Here is a 12,241-nt window from a genome sequence, read left to right on the forward strand (position 1 = left end):
TGTTAGTGTAAGAGGGGATGAAGACTGGTCTCTGCAAAGTGAGAAGGGAACAGACAAGACCTGACCTTAGTCATAGTCGAACAACCATGTTAGAATTTTGTAAGTCGAATCTGGACGCAGTCGGCACTGTGAAGTGACTACTGACCCAAATACAAACGTGTATTCCCAACAGTCCATGAAAGGTGGAGGCTTGGACAGAGCGTCAGTTGCAAGCGAACTTTTTCTTTTGTAAAACCTTATTTGCAACTATACAATATTATAGACATAAACACAAAACAGTAGTGAGCCCTAATACAAACCATTAACTAATTGCAATTACGTAGTGATAATAAACAAAGAAAGTGATAGAAAAAAGAAACAGAGAGACCCTAGGATATTTAAGACTAAAATACAGTAAATAATGAAAGTTCTTATTGAAATATATCAAGCAATTTACACATTGACAATAAACAGGTAATAAAACATTTCTGAAAAAAATTATTTCCAATTAGAATACTTTTTTTATGTATATATATCATGAACCAGCTAAAGCATTATATTGTTATCTGTTAAGATAAACACAATACCATGTTCCAAACCATCAAAACGAGGAATACAAAATGTTCAGTCAACACTGAAAATCATATTCACATGTAAGATACACTTAAAGCATTTTAAATGGCATCTTTTAATTTTACGTGTTTAAGTGTAACAGAAATATAGCCTGTTCAAATTCAAAACGTATCTTGTTTTGCCACCCCCTAATGGTATGTTTGTTCCTTCAAGCTGTCGCCCCTGTGAGATTTTCAATAAGAGTTTGATGCATTTGGTTGGCTTTAGGTGGTTTGTTGAATCCTATAATCCATGATACGTCAGCAGATGCTGTTGGCCAACAATGTCAGTTGCATTTTTTAGGATTCGTTTTATCATTGAAGAACTGCATTGCTGTCTGTTCATCCGTAATGTTAATAAACCTCAAATGTGAATATTTTAGAAAGTAAACGTTTTTTGGCTGTCTTAGGGGAATGCCTATGTGTGCACAGTTATAGGGGTACTATTGGTGTGCAGACTTATTAAGCACTCGTACTCGTACTCGTTGTCTTCCGCTTTATCCGGGACCGGGTCGTGGGGGCAGCAGACTCAGCAGAGACGCCCAGACGTCCCTCTCTCCAGACACCTCCTCCGGGGGGAGCCCAAGGCGTTCCCAGGCCAGCCGAGAGACATAGTCCCTCCAGCGTGTCCTGGGTCGTCCCCTGTGCCTCCTCCCGGTGGGACATGCCTGGAACACCTCCCGAGGAAGGCGTCCAGGCGGCATCCGGTATAGATGCCCGAGCCACCTCAACTGGCTCCTCTCAATGTGGAGGAAATTTAGTTGCTTATTAAGCAACTAAATGGAATTTTTTTCTGTCTGTCTTGCCTTTTCTCATTTGTTAAAGTAGGTATAATAAATATCTCAAACTTAAAAATTTCAATAAAAAAAAAAAAAACTGTGACCAGTATGGCCACCCTTCTTTTCAGTAACAGTCACATGCCTTCTGTTCATGATGTCTGTCATGTTTCTGTTGACATTCAGCTTATGCTAAGGAGCAACCACAGCATCTCCCATTTAACAAGGCCCCAAATTCTCTAAAGGGTTTAGGTCAGGTGGGGAAGGTGACCATGTCATTATTTTTTATCTTTAAAGACTTTACCGGCTAGCAATGTAGTGGAGTACTTCAACGCATGCGACTGAGGGTTGTCCTGCATAAAAACCATGGCCATCTTGAAAGTTGCATGAATTTTCCTGTGCCACTTCTTGAAGAAAGTGCCTTCTAAAAACTTGCAGTAGGTTTGGGACCTGATTCACTCCTTAACCTAAAACGGTCCACCTAGCCCATTTTTAATACTACCAACCCACATCAGTACCCCACCTCAACCTTGCTGATATCTGAGTTGAAGTGCAGATGTTCTGGCCCTTGCTGATATAACTAAATGCCCAATCCATTTGGTCTGTCAAGACTCAAACTCATCTCATCACTCCATAAAACCTTTAACAAATCTGTTTTCAGTTATTTATTGGCTCAGTCTTGACATTTGAATGTATGTGTCTTGTTTCGTAGAGGTCTGGTTTCAGCCTTCCTTACCTTAGCCTTAATTTTGAAAACTGAACACCTTGTGCCTCTGGGCACTTAATGTAGGTTGCAGTTTTGGAATATGACTGCACTGGAGGAGAATGAGTTCGTGGTAACTTCACATTTGATTCTTCTTAAATCTTTGGCAGTTAATCTTTTTTCTCAACACCTCTCTTGTGATCCTATTGACTATTTGCAAAAACACATCTGATAGTTTTGTGACCATGCCCCTATAACTTAGAAATTTCAGAAGTACTTTTACAGGAGTCAGTAAAATATCTTTTTTGGCCTATTTCGCTTGGAAAATAGAACCTGCCCAATCATTACGCAATGTTGATCTCCATGCGCTACCTCATTACAAAAATGCATATCACCTGATATGCTTAAATAAATTGAGTATTTGAGTTTAAACACATTGGATTCGGAAAATATGCATAAAAACGATATGGTCAAAATGCTTTGTGTCTACACAGGCTCTAAACAGAGTTAGTTAGTTGCGAATTGGCAAATATTAAGACAACCACAATTCTAACCTAAAATGTATTTAAAATTTTGATAATTACCTAGTAACTAGTTAAAGCCAGATAATAAATCTTTCATTTACAGTAATTCTTTTTCTGTTTTGCATTGAGAAAGGTTTTTTCTTGAAGCGTGCTGTAGATGCAACTCCATGTTAGTGCAATCCTCTTAGCTTTGCCAATGAAAGAGAAGCATTGTCATTGACACATATAGATAGCAGCTCAGTTGAACTTTCTCCTAGAGTAGAACAAGTGATATTGATTCTGAACCTTAATCTTAGTGAGCATCACTGAACTGTACCACCTCGTGTAGGTCTAAATGAAAGCAGCTCTACATCCAGTATCATTGTCTTTACAGGTCCTGTTATTTTCCATCCGCCTCTATCGATATTCCAGTCAGAGTCCTATTCTCTCTGGTCAATTAAGACTCTATATTGCTGATCCAAAGGAAAATATTTTGCTGGTTCTTAGGAAACCTGTAAATTGTTTTGTTAACAATGCATACATTGCCTTAGAACTAGGTCAGTCCTATTTTTGATATGTATTTATCAACTGGATCATAAATGTAACATTGATGTAAGTCTACCTAATAGTTGTAAAATTGGTATATCTTCCAAATCCAAACATGTATTATGATTATTTTTGTGAACCATGCAGTCCAGGAATGTTGGACTCAGGACATCAACAACAAGAGCAATTAAAGCACAAAACACTATGCTTTTGTCTGGAGTCAGTCAGGCATTCTGTTTCACACCATTTGGTTTTCATCACAAGAGTGTGATCCCTTGTTGAATAAAACATGTGGAACATGAACACGCATTTGCTTGGTGATAGGCTTGAAGTAGTATTTGATGAAGTAGTTATTTTCTGAACAAATAAATTGTTATGTTTTGACCATTAAAAATTTCCAGTGATTACAATCAGTGTTTCGTCCCTTCCCACTTCCGTTTTGTATCTGTAAGCAAACTATTTTGTACCTATGTGCTTAAAACATGACAAATTACTTATATTAAAGTATTTTTTACTTGTGGCGATGACTAGTCATAAGAAAGCCATATCTCACGTTTAACTAAATGCAATTGTATGATATGGTCTGAAAATGTTATATTACATTCTATGCCCATTTATTTTAGTTCTGATCCCCATTTGGGCCAGTTAAAATTTTACAGTTTAGGAATGCTTATCAAACCAAAGAAACCCTGAACAACCTCATCCTGTTAGATCTTATTTATTGGAATCATATGTAACCACATTTCCTTTTAGTAAACTATAAACAGAATATGGAAAATTACTTTAAATTGTCAGTTGTCAAAGCAGATATGAAACAACTCTTTAGTGGGTATGAATTGATGCAAGGTTGGTACTAAAGCTGCAGTAGAGGGCAAGCTGGTACAAACTACCTAATACTGCAAAGAAGCCGAATAGCTTGTGCAATTCAGTTCAATTCAATTCAATTCAATATACTTTTATTGTCACCGTAGGAAACTTGTTTTGGATAAATCAAGCTGCACTAAAAGTAGATACAGTAAAAATTGTGCAATTAAACAAACAAATATCAACAATTAAAGAAAGTTCCCCATAATCTCTAAAAGTCATTCAAGTGATTAAAAACATTAGAGAAAAATATATAAATTGTAAACAACAATTCAAGATTTAAAAGATTCAAAATGGAGGGCAACCTGCATACTACTGTCCAGATCATAATTTGTTCTTTGAAAGTCTACTGTTATAAGATTTGTTTTTACTCTGTAATCTGTTTCCAAAAAACATATTGGGACTCCTCAAACTAATTTTTCATTTGTGCTATAGGCTAAAATGGTAAAACAAAATGTCAGTACAATCACATACCACATTTTGTTTGTTGATTGTACCATAGTTATGCACCATTGTGGTGATAGACCTCTAGAGTTTGGACTTTACAGTGAAATACAAGCATTTTGCCAAAAATAATAACAGGATCTCAGTGCAATAAGCTTTAGTTTTTGTGTCCATCATTATCTGAGGCGAGCTCCTTCCATCTAGCTAATCTATCTCGACATACACAAGCAGTGTTACCTCCACCTGCTGCAGTTAGAACACATGATCACCCTTTTAGAGCCCTCTTGATAAGAGCCAGGGTAAAAAAGTTGTGAAAATGAAGACGTTTCTTCTAATTTCACACTCTGTGCTTGATCGTTAGGCTCTCATTATGCCCCATTTGCTTCCCTCCACTAGCTATGATGAAAGGAGGGCAAAAAGGCCATGACAGGACAAAAGGGGGCCCTTCATCAAAACACATTTTGTTTGGGGTCTCTTTTTTTTTTTGTTCAACTCAACCCTTCCCCCCACATTACTGCCAACACTTTTTTATGGAGTTTCCCCTCTCCTGCATCCCTCATTAGCTGCCACCCCCACCTTTCTCCACATTCGTTTTATTAAACCGTGTTCAACGCTCTGTGCTCATCAGAACAGGCTGTGTGCTCTCATTTAATTGGCCCACAGCTTCCCCACTGCTCCTCAACAAGTGGGAAGGTCAATGGCTGCTCATAACCTGGGATGATTGTGTCTGTCACTAGTGGGCAAAAGACAACCTTACCTTTAAACCCCAACATCCTACTCTGCCAAAATAAACATGCAACTATGTCTTTATCTTGAAGTCTGCAGCAATGACTCTCAGGGAAAAGCTTTCTTTGATCAAATTTGAAAATTTTATTCATTTTACTCTTTAGATCCCCTAAATAGTTTTCAACGTGTTTATAATGTACATCAGCTTTCTCTAAAATAAACAACACGTTAAAATAAAAATGTATTAAAATTTTATGCACATATAATGTTTTTCTTATTAGGTAAAAAGACTGAAGTTTGGCACTTATTTTTCTCTTCTTTTGTTACATGAGATATCTGTGTTTAGGCTAGCAGTTGTAAAGGTCTGGGTCAAACCAAGCATCACGTTAGCCATAATTAAGAGGGACATGGGATTTAAGACCTAAAGCTGTTCTAATTAGTCAGAGTGTTTGATAGAATGCGTGTTGGTAACAAGAGGGGTGACTTTCTTCTCCCAGCCTGTCAAAATCTGTCAAAGTCCTCACTAAGTGTGCACTAATTTGAGGAATTATATCAGCTGTGAAGTGAAGAGTGAAGGGTGGAGAAAGTAGAAGCTGCACTGCAGATGCAAAGTGGTTTAGCGAGTGAAAACTGGATTTTTTTTCTTTACTTGGCTAAGATGCTTAGGTAGAGGTCAGGATCTGCAGTGGTGGTAGGAGAGCACAGCGTTTAAAGCTGTTTTGATCCATAGCCAAGAGCCAGGCAAGGCAGAGGTTTAGTTTGGACTGGATAGTCAGAGTGAGAACTCAAAATGACCTGCAGTATATGAGGACTTTGAAGCTAAGTGATACTGAAAAATTTCTCTTGAATATTCTTAAAAAGTGCCTCACCATAGAAAGGTTCTTCAGAATATTCTTGACATGTTAATGTATTTCAGCAATACAGTTCTAAAAGTGAAACTCATAAGATATGAATTCTGTACAAATTATTATTGGTCTTTAAAGTATTATATTACACAAATTAATTACTGTTATTTTTGATGATTATTCTCAGAAATTTTAAATATTACACAAGACCAATAAAAAAGAATTTGTCAAAAAGAAATATCAAACTACAGAAAAATATGTCAATGTACTTACTATACCACTTACTAATATAGTATGTCCATTCAATACTTGTGAGGGCTCATTTTGCATCAGTACTGCATGAATGCAGCAGGGTATGGGAACAGTCAGGCTGTGGCAAAGATGAGGTGGTAATAAACCCAGGTTGCTTTAATAGAAGCCTTAAGCTCATCTGTATTGTTGGTACTGGTGTCTCATCTCGCTCTTGACAATACTGCATACATTTTCTATGGTAATTTAGGCCAGTTTGCTGGCCAATCAACCAGTTATACCGTCACTGTCATTTATAACCTTATTCTGGATTTGAAGCAACTAGGATTTGGTGCTTCTCTACACTTCCTCCAGACTCTAAGACCTTGATTTCCAAATAAATCGCCAAATTTTACTTTCATTTGAAAAAAGGATTTTGGAAAATGGTTCAGCAGTGCCTTTACAAGCAATGTGACAGTAATAGACTATGTCTTTGTGGTAGCTTTTGAAGCACAGACTACACCCACAGTACACACCTCAGTCTAATTCTTGCAAACACTCAGACATACACATTTGCACCCTAAAGATTCCACCGTACCCTTGCTAAATCTTTACTTATGTGTGTGTTGGTTACCCTTGCTCAGGTTTTTTTGTACTACTTCAGACTCTATTCTGTTAAGAATTGAGTTTGAAATATGATTTTTTTTCTCCTATCTTACTTTACCTAAATGTGGGATTTCATAACTTTTCATAGATTTTCAGATTTCTCAGAAGGGTTACCAGCAAAAGTCAAATATTATTACTATTTGAAAATTTGACTAAAGCTGTTTTTACACCAATGACCAGAGTTTTTTAGATTTAGAAGGATCTTTAGGAGGATTGTATTACAACAATTTTATACCAGTGAAAGCCAAACATTATTAGTATTTAAAAAGTTTGGACTAAAAATGTTTTATACCAGTGACCCAGCTTCTCTACTTAGACTTCAGTGAGTGCCCATGACTGATACTATTTGAATGATGGGACCACACCTGCCTCATACCACCGACCTCAAGGATTAATATGATAATTTTTCTTCTTGCACAGGATGAATTCCTTACCACAGAGGACTTAATGAGCTAATTACCTCTATTAGAAAGATTGGATTAGAACCAGCTCTTACCAGTAAACTCCCAAGGATTATTAATGTCATTTGATTTGTTTTTCTGTGTTTGATTTTCTGTATCATTGTAATGTTTTTCCTCATGTACAGCGCTTTGAGTCCCTTGTTGCTGAAAAGCGCTATATAAATAAACTTGACTTGACTAATTTCTTGAATGTAAGTCACTTCACAATCCTCTTAAAGCTGCAGTTATCCCTGTGAAACTTTTTCTTTCCTCTCAACCTTCCTTCGATATTTTTGGATACAGCACTCTAAATAGCCAGCTTTCTTAGCAATGACCCTCCACGGCTTACATTCTTTGTGGAGGATGTCAATAAATCTTTTGCCAAGTCAGTAATCTTCTTCATTGTTATGTAGGCCATATCATAATATCTCTGTGTAACAGTATATATTTTTTGTGGTCTTTTGTGGTGCAGTTGGTAGCACTGTTGCCTTGCAGCGAGAAGATCCTGGGTTCGACTCCCAGCCTGGGGTCTTTCTGCATGGAGTTTCTGTCCATGTTAATTGGTCTCTTTAAACAGCCCTTAGATGTAATTGGGTGTGTGCTTGGTTGTTTGTCCTGTGTGTTACTCTGAATGGGGGTCTGTACCTGGCATTTCGCCCGCAGACTGCTGGAAATAGTCACCAGCTCCCCGCAACCCTGTACGGAAGAAGCGGGTATAGAAGATGGATGTATGGTCTTATTATATAATCACTTTATTAGGTACACCTGTCCAACTGCTTGTTAATGCAAATTTCTAATCAGCCAATCACATGGCAGCAACTCAATGCATTTAGGAATGTAGACATGGTCAAGACGATCTGCTGCAGTTCAAACTGAGCACCAGAATGGGGAAGAAAGGTGATTTAAGTGACTTTGAATGTGGCATGGTTGTTGGTGCCAGACGGGCTGGTCTGAGTATTTCAAAACTGCTGATCTACTGTGATTTTCACACAGTAAAATATCTAGGGTTTACAGAGAATGGTCAGAAAAAGAGAAAATATCCAGTGAGCGGCAGTTCTGTGGGCGCAAATGCCTTGTTGATGCCTGAGGTCAGAGGAGAATGGCCAGATTGGTTTGAGCTGATAGTAAGGCAACAGTAACTCACATAACCACTCGTTACAACCAAGGCATGCAGAAGAGCATCTCTGAACATGTCGAACCTTGAGGTGGATGGGCTACAGCAGCAGAAGACGACAGCGGGTGCCACTCCTGTCAACTAAGAACAGGAAACTGAGGCTACAATTCGTCCATCCCTTTATGACCACAGTGTACCCATCTTCTGATGGTTACTTCTAGCAGGATAACGTGCCATGTCATAAAGCACGAATCATATCAGACTGGTTTCTTGAACATGACAATGAGTTCACTGTAGTCAAATGGCCTCCACAGTCACCAGATCTCAATCCAATAGAGCACCTTTGGGATGTGGAGGAACAGGAGATTCGCATCGTGGATGTGCAGCCAACAAATCTGCATCATCTGTGTGATGCTATCATGTCAATATGGACCAAACTCCCTGAGGAATGTTTCCAGTACCTTGTTGAATCTATGCCACGAAGGTTTAAGGCAGTTTGTAAGGAAAAAGGGGGTCCAACCCGGTACTAGCAAGGTATACCTAATAAAGTGGCCGGTGAGTGTATAGTCTAATTTTCTGAGAAAATACATTTTGTTTTTTATACAAATCTATAATCAAAACTGGCATATATATGTGTGTGTTTGTGTGTGTGTGCGCGTGCACGTGCGCGTGTGTGTAATAAATCTATATAATGAATTGGTTTCACTTTTTATATTAAATCACTCAAATAAAGTAACTTTTCAATGATTTAAAATTTATTTAAATCCTACAGCATGAACTGTGGAATTTGATTGTTTACTGTGACATTACTTAAACACTATAATATATTGAGGGAAGCTGACATTAAACTTAAATAAGTGCAACACCAAATAATTTTTTATCATACTGGAAAAGTCGCTTCTTATTCAATCTTTTCAATATTATTCCTAATGCATCCTTACAAAGTGAGTTGTTAGAGCAATTATGTTCCTTATCCCCATGTAATCAATTTGATTATAATATTGCAGTAAACTGATTAGTGGCAGTAATCAACTTTGTTACAAAGTCTCCATGAAAACATACTTGCTAATCACTAGAGAAATTGTATTACTGGGACTTTAAGACAGTTTGCATTAATAAGAAACATGCAACCCAGTTACTGCGTTACATCTCAATTGGACCTAATTGAATTAATCAGAATAACTGTTTTCCTTCATTACAGTGCACTATTTGTCTTCCACAAGTTCAGTGCTACAGTCCAACTACAAGAGTTACCCACAAGAAAAATGTTAATTTGCTGTTTTTCTGTGTCCTTCAACAGTGGGAAGAGGTGAGCGGTTACGATGAACACATGAATACCATCAGGACGTACCAGGTCTGTAATGTTTTTGACAGCAATCAGAACAACTGGGTACGGACAAAATACATCAGGCGTCGTGGTGCGCAGCGGATCCATGTAGAAATGAAATTCTCTGTAAGGGACTGTAGTAGCATCCCTAATGTCCCAGGCTCCTGTAAAGAAACTTTTAATCTATATTACTATGAATCAGATTCTGACACAGCCACCAGAACATCCCCGGCATGGATGGAGAACCCGTGGATTAAAGTTGACACGATTGCAGCAGATGAGAGCTTCTCCCAGGTGGATCTTGGAGGCAGAGTGATGAAGATCAATACTGAGGTGCGAAGTTTTGGCCCTGTGTCAAAAAATGGCTTTTACTTGGCCTTTCAGGATTATGGCGGCTGCATGTCACTCATCGCAGTCCGGGTCTTCTATAGAAAGTGTCCTCGAATCATCACTAACGGGGCATTGTTCCAGGAGACTCTGTCAGGGGCAGAGAGCACCTCACTGGTGGCTGCAAGGGGTGTTTGTATCCCTAACGCAGAGGAGGTGGATGTGCCCATAAAGCTTTACTGCAATGGAGATGGAGAATGGATGGTACCCATCGGACGCTGTATGTGCAAAGCCGGGAATGAGGCTGTGGAAAATGGAACCGTTTGTAGAGGTATGTTGTGGCGTTCTTTTATTATCATCCTTTCCAAATCCAATGAATCCCTTTGATCTGCTACCATAAAGGAATAATCCTTCCATGCAAGTATTCTATTTATGCCATGACTATGTGTGGTAGTGCACTTTACGCTTTTCAAAGAGTATATTCAGTAAGATACAATAGTGTTATAAGGTCATGTACAAAAGGTATAAATTCTGTGCATAGTTTATTTAACTGAAGCCATCATCATATTTCCACAACAAATACATTAATCCCCCGTGTTTACTATTTCCCAAATAAGTACACTGTAAAATATGGCATTTCTTTTGATTATTCCCACAATGATTTATAGGAATAATGCTCCCTGACCAGTGACAAAATTACATAACTGTTTAGAAAGTTTTGATTTCAGAGAAAGTCTAGTTAATGTTTTATGAGATACTACACTAAATCGAGCAGCTAAAAACTACAGTACTACTATTTAATGTGTAATAAAAAGATTATCTTCACTTCATTCAAACTGTATATGCACACATACATACATTTTCTTTAGTTTAAGAAACATTTCTTTGAAAATAATAATAGTACCCATTTTCAGTTTTTCTCAACAACAAAACTGTGATTTAACTGTAATTTTAAATCTCTAAACCTTTGCCATTCAACAGGACAAAGAGAATTTTTTCCAGACCTGCTCACATTTTTCTGTCAATTGGAATCCCTCATAGGAACATTGATCAAGCTTTTCAAATCATTGATTCACCCAGCATTTACTTGCATCACACCCTATCCACACTCTGTCATGTGGTATTTGGCGATTTTTGTTAGAGATCTCGATCACTCGACGCAGCAGGACATGCGTTTACTGACTGGAATCATGCTGATCCCGTTCAACCTCAAACCACCCACCTGCGTTTCTGATTGGTTTATTTCTGCCTCTTATATGTGTGCTTGTAATTACAGCACATCCTCGGTTTCTGTATACTGGGAGGGAAAATGTGATGGGTGCCGCCTTACAGACAATGCTGGGCAATGTGTAATGACTACTAATAAGAGCCGACACAAGCATCTTCTTATGGAACATCGGCCAGTATGAAGCACCTGAAGATAGCTACTCTGGTGCAGGAAGTGCAGATTTCCCCATTTTTTTAAATTTGTACAAAGAATTTGTAAAAATATGTAAAATTCATTAGGAATGTTATGGATTTAAAGATCTCATGGTTTCCACTGCCACCATGTCTCCCAGACAAATTTATTTGTAACGCACCATTTATTCGCAAGGTAATTTAAAACGCTTTATAGGAAGAAAAAAAAAACGTATTAAGAGAATATCACCAAAAATAGGCGTTACAAAAACTACTGAAATGCAAATGCAACACATAAAAGTAGCTAAAACATGATAGTGAACTCATAAAGTGATCTTCAAGCTTTATGGAAAAGATACAGTAAAACATATTTTTGTTCTGAAGAAGGAGTCAACACTTTCTGGGCATCTCAGGTTTTCAGGAAATTGGTTCCAGAGCCTCGTCTCGTTCAGTTCTGGTCCTAGGAACAATAAGTGAACCAGTCTTTAATCACCTAATGGATTTAAACAGTTCATATCTGAAAAGCATATCTGAAATACATTTAGGCCAAAGACTATTTAGTTTCTTTTAGATCAACAACAACATTTTTAAATCTGTCCATTTACAACCAGGTACCCAGTGCAGTAATTTAATGAGCGGCATGATTTATGATCTATTTTACTGGTGTTGTACTGGACTCTGGCAGATATAGATAGGATTATTTAGGTAGATGAAGCCATTTCAAGTTCATACAATCTGGCCATG

At 37.8% G+C, this 12,241-nt stretch overlaps 1 protein-coding gene across 6 annotated transcripts in view; it reads left to right on the forward strand.

Moving 5' to 3' along the window:
• The window catches only part of ephb2b (eph receptor B2b), a 161,747-nt gene that overhangs the window by 70,970 nt on the left and 78,536 nt on the right, over window positions 1–12,241 (forward strand). For 5 of the 6 annotated variants that reach the window (XM_047347320.1, XM_047347322.1, XM_047347321.1 and 2 more), the window contains exon 3: window positions 9,746–10,430. In XM_047347320.1, the coding sequence (XP_047203276.1) occupies window positions 9,746–10,430 (685 nt within the window). The remainder of the gene's footprint in view (window positions 1–9,745; window positions 10,431–12,241) is intronic. The other variant, XM_047347324.1, reaches the window with a different exon arrangement.

This window comes from Girardinichthys multiradiatus, chromosome 20, assembly GCF_021462225.1.
Source record: "Girardinichthys multiradiatus isolate DD_20200921_A chromosome 20, DD_fGirMul_XY1, whole genome shotgun sequence".
Taxonomy (NCBI): Eukaryota; Metazoa; Chordata; class Actinopteri; order Cyprinodontiformes; family Goodeidae; genus Girardinichthys; species Girardinichthys multiradiatus.